The sequence below is a fragment of the Neovison vison genome, chromosome 7 (assembly GCF_020171115.1).
Source record: "Neovison vison isolate M4711 chromosome 7, ASM_NN_V1, whole genome shotgun sequence".
NCBI lineage: Eukaryota > Metazoa > Chordata > Mammalia > Carnivora > Mustelidae > Neogale > Neogale vison.
This window is the reverse complement of record NC_058097.1, coordinates 164928528-164950039: the sequence shown is the minus strand read 5'-3', so window position 1 is coordinate 164950039 and position 21512 is coordinate 164928528. Positions and strand designations below refer to the sequence as shown.

General features: G+C 52.1%; 1 protein-coding gene across 3 annotated transcripts in view; it reads left to right on the top strand.

The window, feature by feature from the left end:
- USH1C (USH1 protein network component harmonin) overlaps positions 1-21512 on the top strand; it is a 45864-nt gene that overhangs the window by 1936 nt on the left and 22416 nt on the right. The window contains exons 2-15 of one of the 3 annotated variants that reach the window (XM_044258912.1): positions 5761-5828; positions 7262-7405; positions 7540-7678; positions 11910-12018; positions 12153-12177; positions 12377-12434; positions 12753-12847; positions 14382-14466; positions 15573-15632; positions 15795-15851; positions 16163-16305; positions 17324-17389; positions 17749-17873; positions 20951-21024. In XM_044258912.1, coding sequence (XP_044114847.1) covers positions 5761-5828; positions 7262-7405; positions 7540-7678; positions 11910-12018; positions 12153-12177; positions 12377-12434; positions 12753-12847; positions 14382-14466; positions 15573-15632; positions 15795-15851; positions 16163-16305; positions 17324-17389; positions 17749-17873; positions 20951-21024 — 1248 coding nt within the window. The remainder of the gene's footprint in view (positions 1-5760; positions 5829-7261; positions 7406-7539; positions 7679-11909; positions 12019-12152; positions 12178-12376; positions 12435-12752; positions 12848-14381; positions 14467-15572; positions 15633-15794; positions 15852-16162; positions 16306-17323; positions 17390-17748; positions 17874-20950; positions 21025-21512) is intronic. The other 2 variants (XM_044258911.1, XM_044258913.1) reach the window with 2 other exon arrangements.

Here is a 21512-nt window from a genome sequence, read left to right as displayed (position 1 = left end):
GGTTAGAGATCATCTACCAACCAGGGAGAGAGGACAAAGCTGCAGAGGATACAGATGGGGGGCGCACAGCCATACTGGGTGAAATTTACAGCTCCTGTCTGTTGCTTCCTAGCTGTCCCTTCCTTAGTGTTGCGGAGCACATTTACCCGTGGGGAATGGTTTGTAACCTAAATCTTTAGTTGTTGGAGATGGCATGACAAGTGGCATATTGTCATGGAACATGCTATGTGGCCTTGAGCAAGTTATTCACCTCTCTGAGCCTCAGTTCTTTGATTTGTTAAATGAGGATAGCAGTAATATTTAGCTAGGAAGGTTCTTGTGAGTGTTGGATGAAGTCTCCATGCGTGTGGGGAGTTTAAATAGATCCTGGCATTTAGTGAGTCTGCAACAAATGTCTGTTGTTGTCTATTACCTGTTAGTTATAGGTAGAACTGGGGTCAAATCTCAGCTCGGCCACTCACTGCCAGTGAGACCTTGGGCAAGTCATTGAATCTCTCTGAGCTCTCCTTTCCTCACTTGTGAGATGAGGTTCAGAGTGCTTATCTCACTGGACCATTAGTACTAAATAGGAATTCAAGGATTGGCTGCTCTGGACCCATAGTAACCATCTGGTCCACAGCCACCTGCAGATACCTGCAGAGTATCCTTGGGGAGGAGCCAGGAGGCTCCAGGCTGGTGAGTAGAGTCTGTTCCTCTGGGCTTATGCAGTTTTTCAAGGACATTGGCAACACTGGCATGCTCTTCCCAGCAACAGCCTTGGGCCAGAATACCAAGGAGCAGAGAGAGGAGCATCAAAGACTAAGCCTCTTCCCTGAAGAACCAGATTTTCAAAAGAAGGCTCTCCCCCTCGGCTCACTGCACCTGCCCATTGCAGGAACTTGGTTACTCATTTGCTCAAAGGAGTTTTTATTGCCTGGTCAGCAGTCATGCATTTATGGATATCTGTAGTGTACCCTGCCCAAGGCCAGGCACCTGGGTGGGGAAGAGGGGATAAGTAGGGAGGTCAGAAAGAGCCCCTGCCTTCAGTGTTTTGTGATCGTGCATGCATGTGTGTAATAGACATCGACTGGGCTGCTAATACATGCCCAGCAGTACTGTAACCATTGAATAATAAAACAAAGTCCCTGGCTCCTTAGTGGAGGGGATAGACAGTTAACAAGTAAGCCAATACAAGTATGATAAAATGCCAAGTAGTGACAAATGAATATGAAAAAAAAAATGGGGATGAGAGGATAGAGAGAAAAACCACATTGTAGTCAGGAAGGTCTCTCTGAGGAGGTGATATTTGAACACACATTCAAAAAGAAGTGAGGGGGGGCGCCTGGGTGGCTCAGTGGTTTAAGCCTCTGCCTTCAGCTCAGGTCATGATCTCAGGGTCCTGGGATCGAGCCCCACATTGGGCTCTCTGCTCAGCGGGGAGCCTGCTTCCCCCCTCACTCTCTGCCTGCCTCTCTGCCTACTTGTGATCTCTCTCTGTCAAATAAATAAATAAAAATCTTTAAAAAAGAAAAAAAAATTTAAAAAAAAGAAAGAAGTGAGGGAAGGAGCCATGCGGATATATAGGGAAGAACATTCCAAGAAGAGGGAACAGTGAGTACAAAGGCCCTGCTTTAGGAACAGCAGATAGGATGGTGTTTCTGAGAGGAAATACGGATTGAAGAGTAATGGACGTTGGACGAGAGTGGGGTCGGGCCCTTGAAGGCCTTGGTCAGGACTTTGGGTTCTCAGAGTGATGGGAACCAGCAGGGGAGTGACCTGACTCCTTTACATTTAAAAGGGATTGCTCCAGGTGCTGGTAGAGCAGACTGAGAGGACCCGGAGCAGAAGGGCAGAAGGGGGACCGCAGATAGGACAGCCCGGGCCAGGCGTGGGGACTAGGACTAGCATGAAGAGCAGTCAGACCAGGAACCCAAGAAAAGGTTGATCTAAGGGCTCTACTGATGGGTGGCTTTGGGTGTGGAGAGAGAGGCATCAAGAGGGAGTCTACAGTTGGGGAGGAGCAGGTTGGTGGGGGCAGGAGGGGAAGCGGCAGAGCGCCATCTTGAATGTTTGAAGTTTGAGATGCCTGTTCCTCCATTAAGTAGAAAGGTGACTAAGAAGCCAGTAGCTGTGGGAGCCTGAAGATGGTGGGGAGAGGTCGATGCTGGAGCCTCAGTGAGTCCTTGAGGTGTAAATGGTAGTTCAGCCCCGAGACTGATGAGGTCACTTAGGGACGCGGTGCTGATGAAGAGAAGACCCACAACAGAGCCAGAACACCCCAACCTTTAGAGGAGAGAAGGAGGAGAAGGAGCAGCAAGTGAGGTAGGAGAAAGAGGGGAAGGAGGGTATGACCAGCTGTGCTAAGCACTGGGTCAAATGCCACAAACCAGCTAGCAGGACCTACAGGTGTCTTGAAAAGACGAAGAATAATAAAACAAGAATCAAATATACCCAGTACCACTCGGGATCATGCTGTGAAGGCCTGGGAGGAAGTGTGGCGGGATCCATTCATCCCACCAGCATTTATGGAGGGGCCCCTGTCTGCCAGCTGCTGAGAAGACACTCAGCATTCTCATGCACTCATTTAGTTAAATAAAACTAAACAAACACTGAGAACTTAATTTGCCAGGCACTGTGCCAAGCATTTAATGATTATTAATTCAATGAATAATAAAAAAAAGAAAAACAATGATTAATCCCTCAGAGAAGGATGATCTCCTACAAAACAGGTACTTTCAGCCCCATTTTACAGATGAAGAAAATGAGGCACAGAGAAGTGCAGACCCAGGTGAGGAAGGGGCTTGTTGGCCTCCCCCTGTGCCCTCCTCCCAGGCCTGGGTCTGGACCACACCCAGATGAGTGGGGAGACAGTAGAGTAAAGAGAGAACATGCAACACAACTTGGTGCGTGCCACAGCAGAGGTGGGAACGAAGTGGTGTCGCGGGCGCAGAGAATGATAGGACAGGCATTGTGGAAGAGCACGAGGGAAGGCTAGACCAAGGGGATCTGATGTTTCAGGTGTCTGGAAGGTGAAGGAAGATCTCACAGAGAGGAAATGATGCTGCCTGCGCCCCCCCCACTTCTCACCCCCCCCCCCCCGCCCGCTGCCACCACCACCACTAAGAGACACAGGAGCCAACAGGGTATAGAACAGGGCCTCCCCCTCTCCACCCGGGGGTCACAGCAGGAGGCCAGGTTCCCTGAAAGGGGGGAGGGCAGAACAGGGGAGAACCTTGGCTGCAGAGAAAAGCTCAGACCTGCATGTAAGGTGATCCAGCAGAGATCCAGCTGGGGAGTCAGAGCCCCATTTCCTTTCTCCTTAGGCTCTCTCACTACTGGCTGGGTGTCAGAGGGCACTGGGCCCATGCAGAGACTCCTAGGATACAGGGCAGCACGGAGAAGGCTGCAGAGTGGGTCTGGGGGCACAAAGGAAGCCCACATTTCTGAGCCCTTGAAATCTTGGAGCCCTGGGCACTGTGGAGGTATTTTGTATATATTCACGTATTTAATCCCCGGAACAGCCTGAGGAGGGCAGATGTTCCTCGATCGGAACATTACTTAATTTGCTCTTGCTCTCTTTCTCGCTCCCTGGGTGCGTATGTGGAGTTGTATTTGCAGGAGCTGAATGTGGTTTGCTCTACCCCCAGCCCATGCATCTGTACTGAGGGCCAGTCCATATGGAGGAATGCTGGGACATGAGGCTGGATAGGGCCCAAGGCTAAACCCAGCATTTGCCTCAAGTGCCCCAGACAAGGGGCCTGAACCCCCACTCCCCCCACCATACAGACTGAGAGCAGACGGGCCCATCAAGCATCAGCCGGAGAAGGCTGCCTTGGGACAGAGGGGGCCAGACATAAGGTGGGTGGGGAAGGAGGGATGGAGATGATAAAGTCTTTGTAGGTGGTGGACTCCTTTACGGTTTCTGTGCCCATATCAGGAGAGATTCAAGAAAAGGAAAGACTTTTTTTTTTTTTAAAGATTTTATTTATTTATTGAGAGAGTGTGTGGGAGAAAAAAGAGCAGGGGTGGCGGGGGTAGGGTGCAGAATGACAGGGGCCTCCATCCCAGGATCCCAGGATCGTAACCTGAACCAAAGGCAGATACTTAAACCGACTGAGCCACCCAGGGGCCCTGAAAAGAAAAGCTTTTAAAATCTCATTAGAAAAAGAAGACATAGTGTCTGGCACACAGTAGTTGCTCAATAAACGTGTATTAGACAAACACATACAAAAAGTTGTATCTGGTAAGTGGATACCCTGTGGTGGTTAGAAAAAAGGCAGAGGTTTTGGAGCCCGTGGGCATGAGTTGGAGTCTCGGCTCTGCTTCTTCCTCAGGCCTGTATTTCCTCATTGGTCCAGTGTGGTGATGATATCCATGCACATCAGAGGGTAGTTAAAAGGTTAAGGAGAATTCACGTCACGTTCCTCAGACACGGCTGGCAGTCAGTCAGTGAGAGTATGGTCTGAACAAGCGAACATGGAGTAGTCCAAGAACTGGCTTCAGGAACCCCCCGCTCTAGGGCACTTTGTGCCATTCTCCTGATACCCGGCGTTTAGGGTAAAGCACCCGGCACACAGTAGGCCTTCGACAGCATCATGCCGTGCAGAGGAGCACAGTGCCCACTGGTGCCTGCCTGATGAGGAACACACTCCAGTTGCTCTAGTCCAGAGCCTTCCTTCTATCCTCTTGGCTCAGTCCTGGCTCACCACCTTCCCGGCACTCCTCCGCACACGTCTGCCACAGCCTCCTGGTCCTGCCCTCTTAGTTCTGTTCCAGTGGTCCCAGAAGAATGAGTCACAGACTTGGGCAAGACCACCCTGTCTTGTCACAGCTAAACTCTGCCTTCATTTAAGGGGAGTCCGAGCCCCGTCTTGGGGAGTCTTTCCTGACTGTGTAGCTCAGGGCCTCCTCACCCCGCTCCCAACCTGAGGCCCTTCTCACCCTCTTTCTCAGACATGGGTTAAAGGGAGAGCCAAGACTACGGCGTGTAGAGATTCACACTGTACCTCCCCAGGGGGTGGAATTTGGGGCTCTGACCCACCAATTCCCCTGGGATCGAGGTGCTAATGAAACAGTTCCTGACCCCGACCTTTGAGTCCCAGCCATTGACGTCAGCAAACTTGAAATGATGTAACTTGACTCTCCCCCTGGGGGGGAAGCGGAGGACTGAAGGGGCCTGGAGAGGTGAAGGAGTGGCCAGGAGGCTGACTAGTGGACAGAAGTCGGGGCTAAGGCAGCCTAGATCAGGCCAGGCCAGGGTGGAGTGGCCCCTAACACTGGAGGCACAGAAGACGGTCGGGGACTTCTGGTGGGTGGCATGTGCTATCTGAGTGAATGGCCCAAATCCTTTCTAAAGGCAGTTATCCGGCACTATAGCCACCATCAGGTAAGACAGTGGGCTTCTTCCGGACCGGGGAGCTGACCCTGGCATGGCCACTCTAGATCCTGGAGACATGGCCATGAGGGTGAGCAGCACCACTGCTGTCATGGGGGTGCCTCACTGTCATAGGGAGGGGCGGGTGTGTGCATATGAGGGTGTGTGCCCCAAGGGATGAGGGTCAGCCTGGCCTCATCTGGATGTGCAGAGGCACTCTCGTGGCCCCATCGGGGTGATCTGTGTATGACTGATGGGGTCGGAGGACCAGCCTGGCTCCTGGCTGCCCTCCTTTTGCAGCCCCAGCCCTGTCGGGATGCTGGGGAGTGGCAGGGGCCTCCCTCTCCCTGGGGTCTGCTGTTGGCGTGCTGGGCCTCGGTCTAGAACTCTGCCCTTGGGTTTTCTAGGTGGATTTTCTGATTGAAAATGATGCAGAGAAGGACTATCTTTATGACGTGCTGCGGATGTATCACCAGTAAGTGGGCGGGGTCCAACACCTGTGGCCCCCCCAGGGACCTCTGTCTATAGGGAGCCCTTGGGTGGGTTGTTCTGAGACAGAGGGACCTCCCCTTCCCATTCTGGGGAGCTCTGGGAGGGAGGCGGATGCTCCATGCTCCTGGGAATCGAACGGACACGTCCTTCACTTGCCTCAGCAAATATTCACTCCAATACTTAGCGTGTGCCTCTTTGCTAGGAGCTGAGGGTACACCAGGGAACAAGTCAGCCTGGCCTCTGCCCTCAGGTTGCTTGTAATCCAATGGGGGAGGCTGTCAAGAGAGGTTGAAAAGAATATGATTGCTGAGATGGAACCATAAATGCCAGAGGGCCCCAGCCACACGTCCGTTGTGTCTGTTGTCATTCACCTGCTTCTTTATTCATTCATCACACATTCTAAGCTCCTGCCACTTGCTAGGCACCATGCGGAATCTGGAAATGAATAAGATCTATGTTCTTGCTTACAGTAACTCGTGGCCTAGTGGGGGGAGTATACAGACTCTGCCAACACAAAGAACTCTAATAGGAGGTGCAGGAAGATAACTGCTAAGGTGAAGTAAGAGTCAGATGGGAAGAAAGGAGTCTTGCTTCTAATCATGGGGTGGTGGGGGGGGGACCAAGAAGGCGTGAGCTAGGTTTTGAAGGCTATGAAGGGTGTCGACAGGTAGAAATATCAGAGGACGTTCCAGGCGGAGGGATCAATTATGAGTTCAAGTGCAGAGACACGAAAGCACAGGGGGCACATGGGAAATGACAGGTAATCTGGGGAAGCAGAACTCAAGGCACACAGGACCAGCCTCGGGCGCAGAGCAGCTCTGTAGAGACAGGTCGTGGAGGCCCTGAGCCTGTTGAGGAGAAAGGGTGGTGGCCTCCAGGCCGTGGGGAGCCATTGAAGGGTTTTGAGAAGGAGAGTGACTTACACTTAGAAAATATGAGACAAACATGACCAGGTTGGTGGCAGCTGGAGAAGGGCAGGCCAGAGATGCTGAGGGTCTGAATGGGGCGAGGAGGAGCCATATGAGAGATACTATGAGGGCAGACTCGACAGAGCTTAGCTGTGGAGCAGAAGTGAGGTCATCAGCATCTCCTGTGAAGTTTCCTGGCTGGAGAAATCCTGGGCTTCAGAAGTAGGCAGAGCTGAGTTTGAATCCTGGTTGAGTTCATCTGTAGAATGGGTTAACAATCCCTACCTCACTAGTTTCCCTGTGACATTTATTGGGAAACAGTGAGGCTCTTACGAAGCACCTGGCCCAGAGTTAGGGCCTCTGGGCTTTTCAGGAGCATTCTTTCCATTTCCAGGGCCTGGACCCAGTGGGGGGGGGGCCCAGCCTGGGACTGCTGCGTCTGGGAACCCTTGGGTGTCAGAGGCCATGGCCGTGGGTGGAACTCCAGGTGTTCCCGGTGTCTCTGCAGAACTATGGATGTGGCCGTGCTCGTGGGGGACCTGAAGCTGGTCATCAATGAACCTAGCCGCCTGCCACTGTTCGACGCCATCAGGCCCCTGATCCCTCTGAAACACCAGGTGGAGTACGACCAGCTGACACCCCGGCGCTCCAGGTACAGAGGGCGCTGCCAGGCTGGAGGAAGGGGTGGGAAAGGTCACCTGGGTTGAACGGGGTCACTCACTCTTGAGTGGGTCAATGGTGGCAGTCAGGCCGGCACTGGGCCCTCACTGACTTCTCCTGCGGCAGGAAGCTGAAGGAGGTGCGCCTGGACCGTCTGCACCCCGAAGGCCTCGGCCTCAGCGTTCGTGGGGGCCTCGAGTTCGGCTGCGGGCTCTTCATCTCCCACCTCATCAAAGGCGGTCAGGCAGACAGTGTCGGGCTCCAGGTGAGCGAGCAGAATCCAGTGGAATGGGGGGTCAGGGCCTCAGGCTTCCTGTCTCCCCACAGAACGTGGTCACCTTGCCTTTCTGGGACTCTGGGGGAGGAAGAGGCTGGCACATCCTGACAGATTTTCCTCAGGCCCATAGACATCAGGCTGTAGGCAATTGCTTATTTTCTTCAATCATCCTGGGAGCCTGGCTGCTGCATTTAACATTCCCTCCCCTAATTCCCAAAGGAGGAGTGTAGTTACATCCTGGCACCTGGAGTTTGGACAGGTAGCCTTTAACTGGAAGGGAAAAAGAATTCCCAGTGTAGGGGGGTGCTTAAGAACATAGATCCCCAGAGCCAGACTCTCCTGGCTTTGCTGTTCATGAGCTATGGGACTGTGATGAAATGACTAAACCCCATGCCTCAGTTTACTCATCTATAAAATGGGGGTAATGATAACACTCCTTACCTCATCAGGTAATCATGAAGAGTAAGTGAATTCATACTATAAAGTACTTATAGAAGTGCCCAGTATACGGTGCTATGTGTTTGTTAAGTAAGCAGAGAGGGAAATTAAATAAACACTTACACTGTGCCGGGCGACATGCCCACTTCCGGTTCTCACTGTATCATCTCCATCTTAGGGAGTTAATAGAGCCTCAGAGACTTGACTAGAGTTGGAGCCCGTAAGTGGCAGAGTCAGGATCTGAATGCAGGTCTCCTGACTGCCAAGCCCAGGGATCTCTCTTGAGCACCCCAGGTGCCTCTCCCTTTGGGTCCCACACCTCTGAGTCTGAGCAGAGATGGGCCAACCTCCAGATCTCGCTCCTGCTGGAGCCCAGAGCTGTGTTCTTATATGTCCTGATAGAAGAAGCCCTCCCAGACCCTCCCAGAGCTGCCAGCATATTTGTTATCAGGTTGCCAAGAGAGGGGCTTCAGGGGGCTTGAAGCCTGGTTCAGACCCCGTGGAGGGGGAGGTGGGAAGTGGGAGCTGACAGACATCGCTTTGTTCTAAATCCCTGTCTCACAGCTCGCCAGTAGCAGCTGAAATTTCAGCCACTTCATTACCCCTCTCCTGTGGGGCACATTTTCCAGCCCAGAAACACAACCAGAGAAAAGACATAATGAGCTCCTCTCTTGGCATCGCCTGAGGCCCTCTTTTTTTTTCCAGGGCGAGCTCTCCTGCTAGGAAAAGCATTTCTCAATGATGCCTCCATGACTGGGGACATCGGGGCATTTTTGCCGTCCCACCTGTTTCTCAGGCTTATAAATTATCTTCTCTTTCTTGGGCTGACAGGCTCATCTGTCCTTTGTGCCCCTGTCCCTCAGATCGTCATTTCATTGTGGCCTTTGCACAAAGGGCCTTTTGCAGTTCTCCGTGCTGGAGCGAGAGCGAGAGGAAAGCTGATAGTGTAGCCTGAGCCAGGGGCTGTGTGGGAAGCATTCTGACTGGGGTCCCCAACAGGTTCCCTTTAGGAACAAGACAGGAATCCTCCTCAGGGGAGCTTGGGGAAAATGTCCACCTCCATTCACCTGTCTGGGGTTCATGTTTCTGGGAAGATCTCATGCCTGAGATCTGAAGACAAAAGAAGATTCTGGAAGGCAAGGGAGAGACATGTTCAGACACATCCTGGCTGGACTGAAGGTCTGCTGATTTGACCTGTTCGGTCCACCTACAGGATATGTTGGTTTTTTTTTTTAGGTGTGTCCTGTCTGAAGGTAGGCAGTCTGCTCGGCATAATATTCTCTATCATCCAGGGATAGAGAACGATTCTGTGTTCCTGGGTTGTCCCAGCCATAAAATGCACAGAGTAATCTCTGCTTCTCTTATGGGACTTGAGGTCACCTGTAACAGGTGGCAAGAATCCAGAGAGGACAAGATGCTGGGATCTGCAGCCAGGCTTGGCCAGGTGCCCTTCCTCTCTGCTTCCAGATGCCCAAGAGACACGCTTGTTGTCAGTAGGGGAGACCTGACTTCAGATCCCAGCAATTCTGATTACTAACCAGGTGACCTTAAGCAAACCACTTGAGTTCTCTGAGCCTCAGTTTCCTCATTTGGTTAACAGAAACAGAGTGGCTATAAAAAAATTGGTGTAAGGGGCGCCTGGGTGGCTCAGTTGGTTAAGTGTCTGCCTTCAGCTCAGGTCATAATCTCAGGGTCCTGGGATGGAGTCCTAAGTCAGTCTCTCAGCTCAGCTGGGATTCTGCTACTCCCTCGCCCCTCCCTCTGTGTTCTTTCTGTCTCAAATAAATAAATAAAATCTAAAAAAAAAAAAAAAAGTGCATTTGAGGAGGTAGCCTAGCTGCTCTCCTCACAGGAGGTGTCCCCAGAAACCTAGAGAGTTCTTTAGCGAGCCCCCGCCTTTTCGAAAAAGTTTCAAGGGAACTTTTTCGAGTTCCTTGCCACTGTCATCAGGTCCCTGAGAAGATTGGGGTCTGTGTTGAGGTGTGCAAGGGAAGCATTCAGATGGTATTGAGTAGGTCGTATTGAGGAGTACTGAGAAGGTTACACTGTGGGGATGTTGTAGACTGTGGGGATTGGCCTAGCCAGACCCCTCACAGGCTGTGTGCCCGCCCAGCTCCCAGACCCCACAGAGCCAAGTTGTGTCCTCCACATGTACCAACGGATCCCAAAGGGACAGCACATGTGGTGTGAGTGAAGCCGCCAGCTGGCTTGGGCTGATCTCAGGCTGGAGAAGAGGGACACCTAAGAGCCCGTCCCTGTTTTGCAGCTAATGGCCGTGTGACCTTACACAAAACATCACCTCCCTGGGCTTCAGCTTCAGCTGATATCTGAGGGTTCTTCTAGCCCTGCGGTTATGAAGTGAGGAGCTTCAGGACTGATCCCCAGAGCCAAGGTGCTTGGAGGGGCCCTCAGCAGTGTCCAGCAGGCGATGTGCTCACCACAGATCTGTGTCCAGGCTGACCCTGCAGGCCCACGAGCCCCTGTCTCTCCCAACCTAATGAGGCCTGAAGTCCTGCGAAGAGGGCGGGAATATTTAGGGCTCCAGCCGGACGACTGATAACAGTAGTGACCGTTTGATTCCTGACTCTGCCAGGGGCTGGCCGGCTTAACACGGACACGCTTACTTAATTCTCGCAGCAACCAGAGCCTTTCCTCAGTTTACAGATGAGAGGAACTGAGGCCCAGAAAGTTCAAGGGACTTGCCCAAGGTCCTTTTTCCTCTTCTGGGCACAGCATCCTTAGGCATTCTGAATGTGCCAGCGTTGGCATATCGTTGTGGGCTTTTCTATAGTATAGCCTCGAACAAAACGAGGTTGTCCTGAACCCTTGCTAACCGCACCACCCAGGTGCCTTAACAACTGCTGTTCTTAGGAGGTTGTCTAAAATGTAAAAACACGTCAGCAGGGCCAATGGTGGTTCCACATGTGCTAAGTGTGTTTGTGACAGGATCAGGCGTGCTTTCCTTATCGAAGAGCAGAAGATCGTGGTGAAAGTATTGAAGGCACAAGCACAGAGTCAGAAAGCTAAATAAAAAATGAAGATATTTTTGAGTAATAAAAATTTTTTTTAAAAAAGAATTGCTAGAAGAGAATCAGCTAGAAGCAGGGGTTTGAATCCAGGTTATCTGATGCCAAAGCCTTGTGTTTATTCAGCAGTCTTTCTTACTCCCAGCATGGGAATTCAGAGGTCAGGCCTGTGGCAGACTTACAATGTCCCCTTAGCATCCATAGAGTGGGAAGAAGTCATGTGTGTGTCAGTGATGTGAACTTGAGTCAGGAATCATGGCAGTTCCCCCTCCTGACTCAGTTGTGGTGTTTCAGTGATTAACAAGGTCAGGAGAGCCTTCTCCTTGGGGTGGCGTGGGACAAAGGCCAAGGAAGAGCTGCTTGAATCTAGGTGAAGGGTTGCCCTTTGCATGGGATCCAGAGCCTGATGGTGACCCAGTGGGGCAAAGGGGGGACTGGACTCAGGGGACAGAATCCCAAGTTCTAGTCTCAGCTCTGTTACCCTCTGTGCCCTCACCTCCCACATTGGATCTCCCATCTGCCACATGGGCCAGAAAGACTGTTTGGACATGTCGCTACCATGGGACCCCCTCAGACTGATGGCAAGTAGGTTGGTTGTAACAAGGTACAAGGGAGCATGGCAAGATTTCTTCTGAGGGAAGACATGGTCATCGTCCCTTTTCTGAGAGAGCAGGCCTAGAGCCTCTGGGGGCAAGCCTGTCTTGCTGCCGGATGCCCCTTCAACCCGGTGCTCATTCCCTCTGTCTGTGGCCAAGGTAGGGGATGAGATTGTGCGCATCAATGGCTACTCCATCTCCTCCTGCACCCACGAGGAGGTCATCAACCTCATCCGCACCAAGAAGACTGTGTCCATCAAAGTGAGACGTGAGTGAGGCCAGAGGGCATGGGGCGCTGATGGAGGCATGGGTTAGGGTGGGGTCAGCAGCGGGGTCCCCAGCTCCTGGGGGAGGAAGGGAGGGCAGAGGAGCCGTCTTAACCCCCCTGCCTTTCTCCCACAGACATCGGCCTGATTCCTGTGAAGAGGTGAGCAGGACCCGCCTCTGCAGACAGACCCTTCCCTGCGGGCTCAGGGGTCTGGCACTGGCCGCAGGGTCTGGCGTCGGCCAGGCTGGCACTGCTCTTGGGCCAGCGGTACCTGGAGGCTCCCAACGGGCAGATCTGTATTTGGAGCCTAGCTCCTCCAACATCTCTAGTAACGCTCTTCTTCTTTCCCTGCCCCCAGCTCCCCAGATGAACCCCTCAAATGGCAGTACGTGGATCAGTTTGTGTCGGAATCTGGGGTAAGGGCCAGGACACCTGCGATGTGGTCTCGATGGGGTTGTCTTCAAGGAGGAGCAGCCAGTCCCCAGAGAGGGCTTGCCCCAGAGATGTGCATCTAGGGGCTTCCCACAGGCCCTCAGGGCATCCAGAATGTCCCTGCGGGTGGTGGGCCCTTAGCCAGGCCCCGCTGGGGCAGACATACCCCCCGGGGACATAATGGTGAGCAGTCTCATGGCGGGGGGAGAACAGCAGTGCTTGCTCTAAAGGGCTTTATGAAATCAGGAGGCTACTTGCACAGATGTGGAGGCCCAATGACCCTTATCCCGTCCTTCCTCCAGGGTGGGCGAAGTAGCCTGGCCTTCCCCGGCAGTCGGGAAAACAAGGAGAAGAAGGTCTTCATCAGCCTAGTAGGATCCCGGGGCCTTGGCTGCAGGTGGGTGGCTGGCGTGCCCTGAGGCTCAATATGGCCAGGAGACCCCAGGAGACCCCAGGAGACCCCTAACACCTCTCCCTTTTCTTACCACTGCTTCTGAGGAGATGCCACTTCTCAGTGACTGTTTTCTTCCCTGAGGTCCACAGCAGCCCTATACGTCCAGAGGGACAGCTCTAACAGGCCCATTGTACAGATGACAAAACTGAGGCCCAAAAGCAGAGCCGTGTTCCTTTTGTGGGCCCTCAAGTCACAGCAAAGGGAACCTGTCCAGCCTGTCCTCTCTGTTACAGTTCCTATGTCATTTATTACCTTGTGGGCTCCCTTAAGTGGCATCCAGGGAATTGCAAACAGGCCTCTGGCCACGTGGGGTGTTCTTACTAAGCACACAGGTGCTACAGTTACAGATCTATGTTCCAGTCCCCGCTCCGCCACCTAGGAGCTCTAGAACCTAGGGCTAGTCACTTAGCCACTCTGAGCCTCTGTAAATTGGGGATAAGAATACCCACAAAACCAGTTGTTGTGAGGAGGGTTGAGATGACAGAATTAAAGTAACAGCTCCGTGCCTAGTAGGTGGCAAGCAACCGCCAAACATTAGCAATCATTATGTGAGGTTTTTGTATTATTTCCATTCATTCACTTTTATTCAACACTTTTTTGCCAAGATAAGTGATTAAAAAAAAAAAAGTCCCTCCTTCCTAAGAGATTAAAAGATTATATTGTAGAACATAGTGAACATGGAGACCAGCCACTGAAGAGTTACAGCAGAGAGTGACAACAGAGAATGACAAGGACTCTGATGGAGCTATGTTCTGCGTCAGAGACAGGCACATAGGTCTCCCGTCCCGGGCTCTTTCTAATCAACTGGTGGTGGCTGCCTGGAGTATATGGCATTTGACCCTTGAATAACACAGGAATCAGGGGTGCTGACCCCCGGCACCATCCAAAACCCAGACATAACTTTTGACTCCCCCCAAATTTACCTACTAATGGCCTACTGTTGACCGGGAAATCTTACTGATAGCCTAAATAGTTGCTTAACACGTACTTTGTGTTTTACACATCATATACTATATTCTTACAGTAAAAGAAGCTAGGGAAAAGAGACTGTTGTTAAGAAAATCCTAAGGAAAAGAAAATGCTTTTACAGCACTCTTGGGAGTATGGAGGAGGGAGGAACTAGCTGAGGCTTGGGATAGAGTAAGGAGTTTGGTGAGAACCTTGTAGAAGAGATAGCATTTGAATCTTAAGGAATGACTAGGAAAGTTCTAGAAAGAGAAAAGAAACAGTATGTGCCATGTATTGGGTGAGGGATTGCGTAGCGGGGAATGAAAAATAGATTTTGTGGCTGTTTCCTCAGGAAAATGAGGCCGGACAGGTAAACAACAGAGCACCATGGGTAACTGAGCCTCATGGGTGACCTGGGTCCTGAGGGGTCAGAACACTGGACATGCGGGAAGTGGGGACAAGACACTGAGAATGAACAATGCTGCAGGGATGAGCAAAGCCTCATCTGCATTTCCCGTCTCTTCCGCAGCATTTCCAGTGGGCCTGTCCAGAAACCTGGCATCTTTATCAGCAATGTGAAGCCTGGCTCCCTGTCTGCCGAGGTGGGGTTGGAGGTGAGCAACCCTGGCATAGCTTCAGTGGGGGGACGGGTCAGACGATGATCAATGATCGCAGAGCAACAGAGACACAGGCCTTCCCACACAGCCCTCTCTCAGCAGCCACTGGCCGATGATTCCTACCCACCCCCATGGGAAGGCTCACATTTGAACTTTCTACAGTCTTCTCCAGCTCTGAGAGCCTTTGGTCCTAAGTTTGGAAACATAGTAATAATAATTGACATTCACTGAGTGTTTAATAGGTAGGACATTGTCTTAAGGCCTTTAAAATTTATACAAATTTATAAGAACTCTTGGGGCACCTGGGTGGTTCAGTCAGTTAAGCATCTGCTTTTGGCTCAGGTCAGAATCCTGGGGTCCTGGGATCCTTGCTGCTCAGCGGGGAGTCTGTTTCTGCCTCTCCCCCGACTCATTCTCTCTTTGCCCCAAAATAAATAAATAAATAAAAATTTTTTAAAAAATAAAATTTATAAGAACTCTGAGAATTAGGTACTGTCATTATCTTCATTTTACAGATGGAGAAACAGAGACCTGCAGAAAGTGTGTGCTTTTTCCATGATCAATGTACCTAGTGTGATAGGGCTGGGATTCAAACCTGATCTGGTGCCAGAGCCAGAACCCTTTCTCTCTACTTTGGACAAGTTACTCCTGTTTCTGTGCTTCAGTTTCCTCTAGGGAAATATCCTTCCTTCTAGAGTCATTGGATTAAATGAATTAATACATATGCTTCAGACTGCCTGGCATGTAGTAAGGGACGGACAAATGTTAGCTATTATACAAATTGTTATTATGGCTCAGTATAGCCTCTGCTATATGAGAAACCCAAAGGATCCTATGTCTACAAACTGAGTTTTTAAAGTGAATGTCGTAAATTAAGCCAAAGGAATGAATCTCTAAGGGCATAATATTTGACAGTTAATAAAAGAGATATGAAATGGAGGTGTCCTGGGAGATTTCTAACTGCTGTGTTCATCAGGAAGAATTGAGGTGCTGCCACTTGAAGGTTCAACATCTGACCCTGGCCACAAGGGGAAGCCCTTCCCGTGGATGAGTGGGTTTACAGGTAGTGCAAACACGCTGATCCCTCTCTGTTTCTCCACCAGACAGGGGACCAGATTGTCGAAGTCAATGGCATCGACTTCTCCAACTTGGACCACAAGGAGGTGAGATGCGGGGTCTTGGGTCGCTGGCCATTATCATGTCTGCCGTCCACTTCTCTTCTCCCTTGCCCTGCCGTGGGGTCCGAGACCGTCTGTGCTCCCTGGAGGCCTCGACTGCTCTGGTCTGTCGGGCTTCAGCCAGCTGTCCTCTTGTCCCCCCACCAGGCCGTGAACGTGCTGAAGAGTAGCCGCAGCCTGACCATCTCCATCGTAGCTGGAGCCGTAAGTCCAGAATGCCTTCATAGGGGGTCCCTAACCCCTGACCTCCAGCCCCAGCCATTCAGACCCCTGATCTCAGCCACACCCTCCTGGAAAAGGCCAGAGGGTCTCCGTTCCTGAAGCTCTGACAGAGCGGAGAGAGACATCTCTGCCCAGCCAGGAGAAGTTTGCTCAGAGACGACCAGGAGCCACAGTGCCTGACACGGGGGCCACAGTGATAAGAAGACAACCTGCATCCTGGTCCGCAGGGCTGTGGCAGTGGATGCCCAGGTTCCCCGGGAGACTGAGCCGGGGGCCTCTCTTCACTTCCCCAGGGCCGGGAGCTGTTCCTGACAGACCGGGAGCGGCTGGAGGAGGCCCGGCAACGTGAGCTGCAGCGACAGGAGCTTCTCATGCAGAAGCGGCTGGCGATGGAGTCCAACAAGATCCTCCAGGAGCAGCAGGAGATGGAGCGACAGTGAGTGGAGTGTGGCCAGCCAGGCCTTCCTTACCCGCCCCCACCCGATGTGTCCCGGGCCACCTTCATCCTGCCTTCATCACATGGGCTCAGGGGTAATCTGTGCATTCATCCCTTGTCTCCAGACCACCAAGCTCTTCCCTTGTAGCTGAGGAGAGCCTCTGACTTCCAAAACCCAGGAGTACGGAAAATGAGGATACTACTAGCAGTAGCTAACGTTTGTGGAGTATCAGCTGTGGGGCTGGCATTGTATCAGGGCCAGTATTTAATTCCCACAATAGCTCTGGAAGATATCTGGTATTAACCCATTTCACAGGTGAGGAGACTGAGCAGTCTTATAACTCAAGAGAGGTTAAGCCACTTGTGAACCAAGTCACATATGGCCAAGCTGGGTGGGATTCACGGCTGTCTGTGGTAAGAAGGCCTACTCTTCCCGGGGTTGGTTGAGATGATAGACTGAGATAATAAATGTGGTGAGCAATTCACACACACACCAAGACCTACTGTCAAAATCCAAATCCAAATACATCCTAGGAGTGTACAGAGAATTTGGGAAAGGGAGGTGGACAGGATCGTCACCTCTTCCCCATCACAGAATTAACCTAGAGAACCAGTTCTGGAAATACCTCTACCCATTGGCCTGGCCTTGACCAGCAGCCCTCACTATATGGGGCCTGGGGCCCTCCTCCTGGACAACCTCGCTCCAGCCAGGCCCTGCCTGTCCTCAGTCACCTTATCTAAGTGTTCGCAGGTAGACACGGAGTGTGGCCTCCTGCGATCAGCCTCCCATCCCTGGCAGCGCAGAGTCTTGACTCAGCAGTGCCAGACAAAACCACACTGGAGTCCAGGCCCAGATTTTCTTGGACCTGCTCCCCCAGCATCCAAATCTGGTCCAGGCATCCTTGGAAGGGAGCCTGGAAGAAAAATTTAAAACCTTTCTCAAATCAGGAATTAGCTGCAAGAAGAGTGAACTTCTCCCGCATGGGCTCCAACATGCCAATGTGAACTTGTGTTTCAGAAGGAAAAAGGAAATTGCCCAGAAGGCAGCAGAGGAGAATGAAAGATACCGGAAGGAGATGGAACAGTGAGTGCCCGGGTCCACCTGTCTGCACACACCTGTCTGTGTCAGAACTGTGGCTGGCCAGAGGCCACCTCCAGGCCTAGTTTGCCTGGCCCTCTTGTCCCCTGGTGGATCCTCCTTTATTTGTAGCCATTCCGTAGATCTAGGAAAGCCTGTCATGTTGGGGTAACCAGAACACTGTCCTATAATCCCCAGGCTGGCGTTCCCACTCGCTGTAGAATACAAAGACCAGGGCCTGTGTTTTCTTCACCGCAGCAGGAGCCACACGGCCTCTCCCCAGGCTGTGTAGGGTTTCCCGATAGGCAGACGGGGAGCCTGTGGAAGTTCTGACCCCAGTCACAGGCATAGGGATCTTATTTCAGGATTATAGAAGACGAGGAAAAGTTCAAGAAGCAGTGGGAAGAAGACTGGGGTTCAAAGGAACAGCTGCTCTCACCTAAAACCATCACCGCCGAAGTGCACCCAGTACCCCTTCGCAAGCCTAAATGTATGTATCACGTGCTGGGGGAGGGGCTTCCTTCTGGGGCCCGGGGTTTGGGGAGTCTCTAGACAGAGATGCAGATCTTCCTCCATTTACCAATGCCTCCCCAGGTGAGGAGCCCATGGCTCCCTGGGCTGCATTTTCTTCATGGAGGGGCAGTCGCATGCCAGGGCCCTGGGATGGGAGGGATTTCTCTGTCCCATTGTCCCCGGGGACCAGGCTCTCCCCCAAGACAGAGACTCAGGCAGGTGGATGTCTCCCCATGCCCTGGGGCTGCTGACCAGGGAGCGGAGAGCTATGGTAAAAGCGAGCAGCTCATGGGATCATCACCTCGGTTTGCTGGGAGACATGTTGACATCCTACCTGGTTGTGAGTCAGAGGTGGGTGCAACAGCAGCCAGAAAGAGGGGAAGCGCTCATGTTGGAGAGGACACTGGGGATCTAAGGCTGATGGGTAACTGTGGGGAGAGCTTACCTAAATTAGGCGCCCCTGCCACCTGCATCCCGGTGTGTGCGCTAGGGTCACTCCCCTTCAAGGATGAAGCTGGGGAGAGGACTGAGACCACTCTTAGGCCTACACTGTGGCCATCCTGGGGCTCAGCTCCCTCCACCCTTCGCACCTCCTTTCTTCATTGGTCCTGGGTTCTTACCTCCAATTTCAGGGAGGGCCTCCACTGCCTGCTCCCTAGTCCACCTGTCAACCCTAGCTGCCAGGATGTCTCTTCATGGGGCAGCTCACACCTCCAGGGCAAAGTGGGGGCTCATGCTCCATGCTGCTCCAGTGGGCTGGTGGTAGGAAGCCAGGCAAGGTAGCTTGGGGGCCATAGCATCCACGAGTCCAGGATTTCATACTGAGCCTTACTCTCACTTTATGTGACAAAAGGCCAGTTCTACTGCAGCTGATTATGCTCAGCTGACCTGGGAACCTCTAGAGATGGGGTGAACCTATACCTAAGAACCAAGATTCCTCATCTCTGCTGTATCGCAACCATTCAGGATCTTGTGATGGGGTCTGGACAACTCTGGCCCCAACTTTGGAGCCTACCTGAGCCCTAGAGGGACATCATCTTGCCAACACAGTGAACGAAGAGGTTGGGCAGGTCATCTGGATGGTTCCATTTCACCCCTCCCTGGTGCAGGGCAGACATCTGCTAGCACATTCCTTCCTGGCTGTAGGGCAGGGTGTCATCTCCCGCTCCTCTCCGAAGAACAAAGCAAGCTCTCATCAGCCTCCCCCCACGACAGTTGGTATTAGTCAAGGATGTGGCCAGAGCTAAATTCCTGGTGAATAATCTGTTTTAGTCAGGGAGCTAATTTGCTCTTATGAGTGAAACAGGAGCTTCAGAAGGAGAGAAATTGATTTTAATTGCTTCTCGTGAAAGTAATCCCAGTCAATTTAGTACCTTTCTAGAAATTGGGTCTTGGCTTCGGAGCAAACACACCCTCTCAGGAACTATAAAAAATAAAAACCCTTTCTCTAGCTATTTATTTATTTAGTGCTCTTAAGCCAAATCAATCTTCTTGAATAAAAGGAGCAAGAATTCCCTTTGCTTGAAGGTATAAATGTCTTCTAAGGGAATGCACAAAGCACGGGATTGATGTCCCGAGCCTGCCTGCCTGTGCTGGGCAGCTGCTGCTTCCATCCAATTCTATATGCACCAGCAATTCCATCTCATTTGGGAATGTCAGGAAATGCAGGAAGGCCTCCAAGCCAGCTCAGCTCCTGCCTCTCTCCCCATCCCTGGGAGGCCAGAACTGTCCCTGTTACCCTGGGCCAGCAGGGACCAGGCCTCCACTGCCTCCTCCTGGGCCACTCTTCAGCCTTGAGGCCCTGTTAGCCAATAGGTTATACCTGACTTGGGGGTTTGTGCCTGGGAAGGGTGGACCATACATTTTTGAACAGACAGGAAAGAGTGGGGAGCATCTCTTGCCTGGAAAAGGAAGCTGCTCATCGTAATTATGTCAGTGGGACCGGCTGCTCCTCTCTCCAACACCTATCCCAGGAGCATGGCCTGCCTCCCCATGGCTGACCAGCAGAGCCCCAACATTCTGCTGAGCTGGGACAGATGGTCAAAAGACCCCCCCCAGAAGAGCTTTCTTTAGCCCCAGCAAGAGGGAGGGGGATTATTAAGGATCCCAGAGTTGGAAGCACCCTTGGGAGATAAAGAGGTTTAAATAAGATTATTACTAGGCTTTTCTCTCCATCCAGGACCCCAACCATTAGCCTCCACCCCCAACAGACCCCACGGTTTAGAAGTTCAGGTTTTTCCTATCACACCATTAATGAATCATTTGTTTTCCTATTGTTTTATTAAGTAGTCATTCTTGTTCATAAGAAAGCATCAATGTTCCACTGTTGAGTAAACATAAACTGGGCCAAAAGCAAAGGAACTTAATTTAGAGCCTTTTCGTAGATGAATGGGCAAGTTCTTCTAATTAACATTTGAAATATTAATAAGCAGCTCACAAAAGACTGATATACTCCCTTCCACAGTCCTAGGGAGGCCAAAGTCCAGGTTGGAAGCCCCTGGAATGGATGATCTACTATTCTCCATGCAATGTCAAAATTCATGTCTTAATAACCACACGTCTCCCCTTTACTCTTTGGCATTTCCTCACCTACTCTGGATCTCCATCCCTGCCCACATAGCTCTGACATCTTCTGGGGACGCAGAGTTCCCAAGGCGGTGAGAAGCAGCCAGGAGGACCTGTTCTTCCATTGTAAGCCCTTGGCACCAAAAGTGTTTAATAGTCAGATATTCCCATCCTACGTCCCTCACTTCCCAAGTGTCAGCGGAATGCTCTGCAAAAAGGTTTCTCACTTGGCTGTCAGATCAGAGGCCCCTGTCTTTACCCCATTTTGCAGACAGGAAAACTAAATCTACTGAGGTTGAAAACACTCCATGCACCATCCCAGAGCAAAGCAGTTTGGTCTGGGCCTCTGAGCCCCGTTTCTGCCCCTCATCTCATTGTTTCTGGAGAGGAGGGTGTCGTAGGTCATCAGGCTCCTGGGAACCACCTCCGGCCTCTTAGGTCTCCCAAGCCCTTCTCGGTTCACCAGTTTCCTCCTCTCTTCCCGGGTAGCTGATCAGGGAGTGGAGCCCGAGCTTGAGCCAGCAGAAGACCTGGATGGAGGCACAGAGGAGCAGGGAGAGCAGGTTTGCCGCCCCCGCTTCGCTCCCTGGCCTTGCTGCTCTGCTTGCCCTGCCCGCCGCCTCCTGCTAGCCCTACAGACACCCAGCCCTAAGGAGCTGGTGGGGACCACGGGTGGGTGCAAAGCTCCTGCAAGGCCAGCTCAGTCCAAGAACGGCATGCAAGACCCGAGGACAGGACTGGTGACTGGGCTGGAACGTCCGCTGGTGCACACCAGAACAACAGAAAGAGGGGTTCAGATATCTAAGTACTGCCCAAGCCCAGGTCCTTCCTTTGCTGCTCTGGCCTCTCCCTCAGGACTCCCTAGATATCCCCAAGATCCAGCAAGTAAGGGGTTAAAGCTTGATCCAGCAGAAGGCTTTCCAGATCCTGTTCTAGAACTCCAGCTGGTCAGGGTGGGTAATTATTTCGGGGATCCCTGCTGGCCCAGGGACCTTGAGGTTCAAGGTGTTTCCCCGTCCTGCTGTTGCCTGGGAGAGCAAGCGGCTGGTGC